The following is a 1,207-nucleotide window of genomic DNA, read 5'->3' as shown; positions in this document are numbered from 1 at the left end:
AATAATAATAATAATAACAACACTGATTACATCGATGATAACATTGACTCTGGATGTTCTCTGCTGTTGAACTGTACTGTTTATATCTAATAAAACAAGGAGGGGTTATGCATTGCTATTTCTGTCCATTTCTATCAGAAGTATTTTAATGAACTCTAATTTATTGTACGTTGCATTGAAGATGCAATGTAATTAAAATGCCCAGGAGGCTTCCTGTGTATGTAATTAAATGTATTCCTGTTGAGTTCATTAATTAATTGATACTTGTGTTGACTGCTGCTTTCAGGCAGACAGAGCTGTTTGAATGCTACACACAGGCTATAGTGTACTGCGAATCAACTAAGACCAAAAACATGCTGGTTATTATTTTAATGACATATATATAAAAGCATAAACCAGACATTGTGTTTGGAATTAAAATGAATCCTTCTGGTATTGGATTATTCGTCACACAAAAGCAGTAGTCCGGGCTACATCCAACCTCACTAATCAAAAACACACAACAAGGGACTTTGAACTGTCAGGTAACAACAGTTAATTCATTAACACTTTTTATTGAGGGAGCAGGGCTTACAGTGGTAGGCCTATATGACAATAACAAACTTGTTTCGACAATAGACATAGAAACACTATAGTCCTGCCTTTGAAAGCAGGTTAAACAGAAGTCAGAAGTTCACGCAGAGGGGCGCCTGCTGAAACCAAACAGACCGGGTGCAAAGTCCACTGACAGCAGTGGAACGACTGTCACTACCATCCCCACTGGACACTAAGAGTTTCAAGCCATTGTCACATTTAGCCTGATCATAATGGAGATTCCAGTATTTACAGTAGATGCCTTCACAAATTTACCATTCAAGGGAAACCCTGCGGCAATTTGTCCACTTATGCATGTGAGTAAGAATATGTAGGTTAAAGTAAAGTACTGTCATATTGTAGACGTAACAATCTGAAGTAGGGCGTTTGTTGTTCAACGATTACAGCTGCTCCTTAGTAAAACTATATCTATTGATCTATGTGCTTATACCACAGTGTATACTGATTACATGTCACAACAAAAGATTTACATTTGTGTTTCTAACAGGAACTGAATGATGACTTGTATCAGAAGATAGCAGCAGAGATGAACCTGTCAGAAACAGCTTTCATCACCAGGATCAACCCCTCCGACAATTTTACTACAGGTAAAACTAACTATACTAACTAACTA

General features: G+C 37.4%; 1 protein-coding gene across 1 annotated transcript in view; it reads left to right on the top strand.

Moving 5' to 3' along the window:
- Window positions 1–700: 700 nt before the first annotated feature.
- The window catches only part of LOC118343389 (phenazine biosynthesis-like domain-containing protein 1), a 4,288-nt gene continuing 3,781 nt past the window's right edge, over window positions 701–1,207 (top strand). Inside the window, exons 1-2 of the mRNA XM_035682188.1 lie at window positions 701–890; window positions 1,082–1,181. Of these exons, the coding sequence (XP_035538081.1) occupies window positions 807–890; window positions 1,082–1,181 (184 nt within the window). The 5' untranslated portion in view covers window positions 701–806. The remainder of the gene's footprint in view (window positions 891–1,081; window positions 1,182–1,207) is intronic.

This window comes from Morone saxatilis, unplaced genomic scaffold (genome assembly GCF_004916995.1).
Source record: "Morone saxatilis isolate NCDOM2014 unplaced genomic scaffold, NCSU_SB_2.0 Contig11, whole genome shotgun sequence".
NCBI classification, from domain to species: Eukaryota; Metazoa; Chordata; class Actinopteri; family Moronidae; genus Morone; species Morone saxatilis.
Note: the sequence above shows the minus strand (reverse complement) of the source record. Positions and strands in the feature narration are given on the sequence as shown.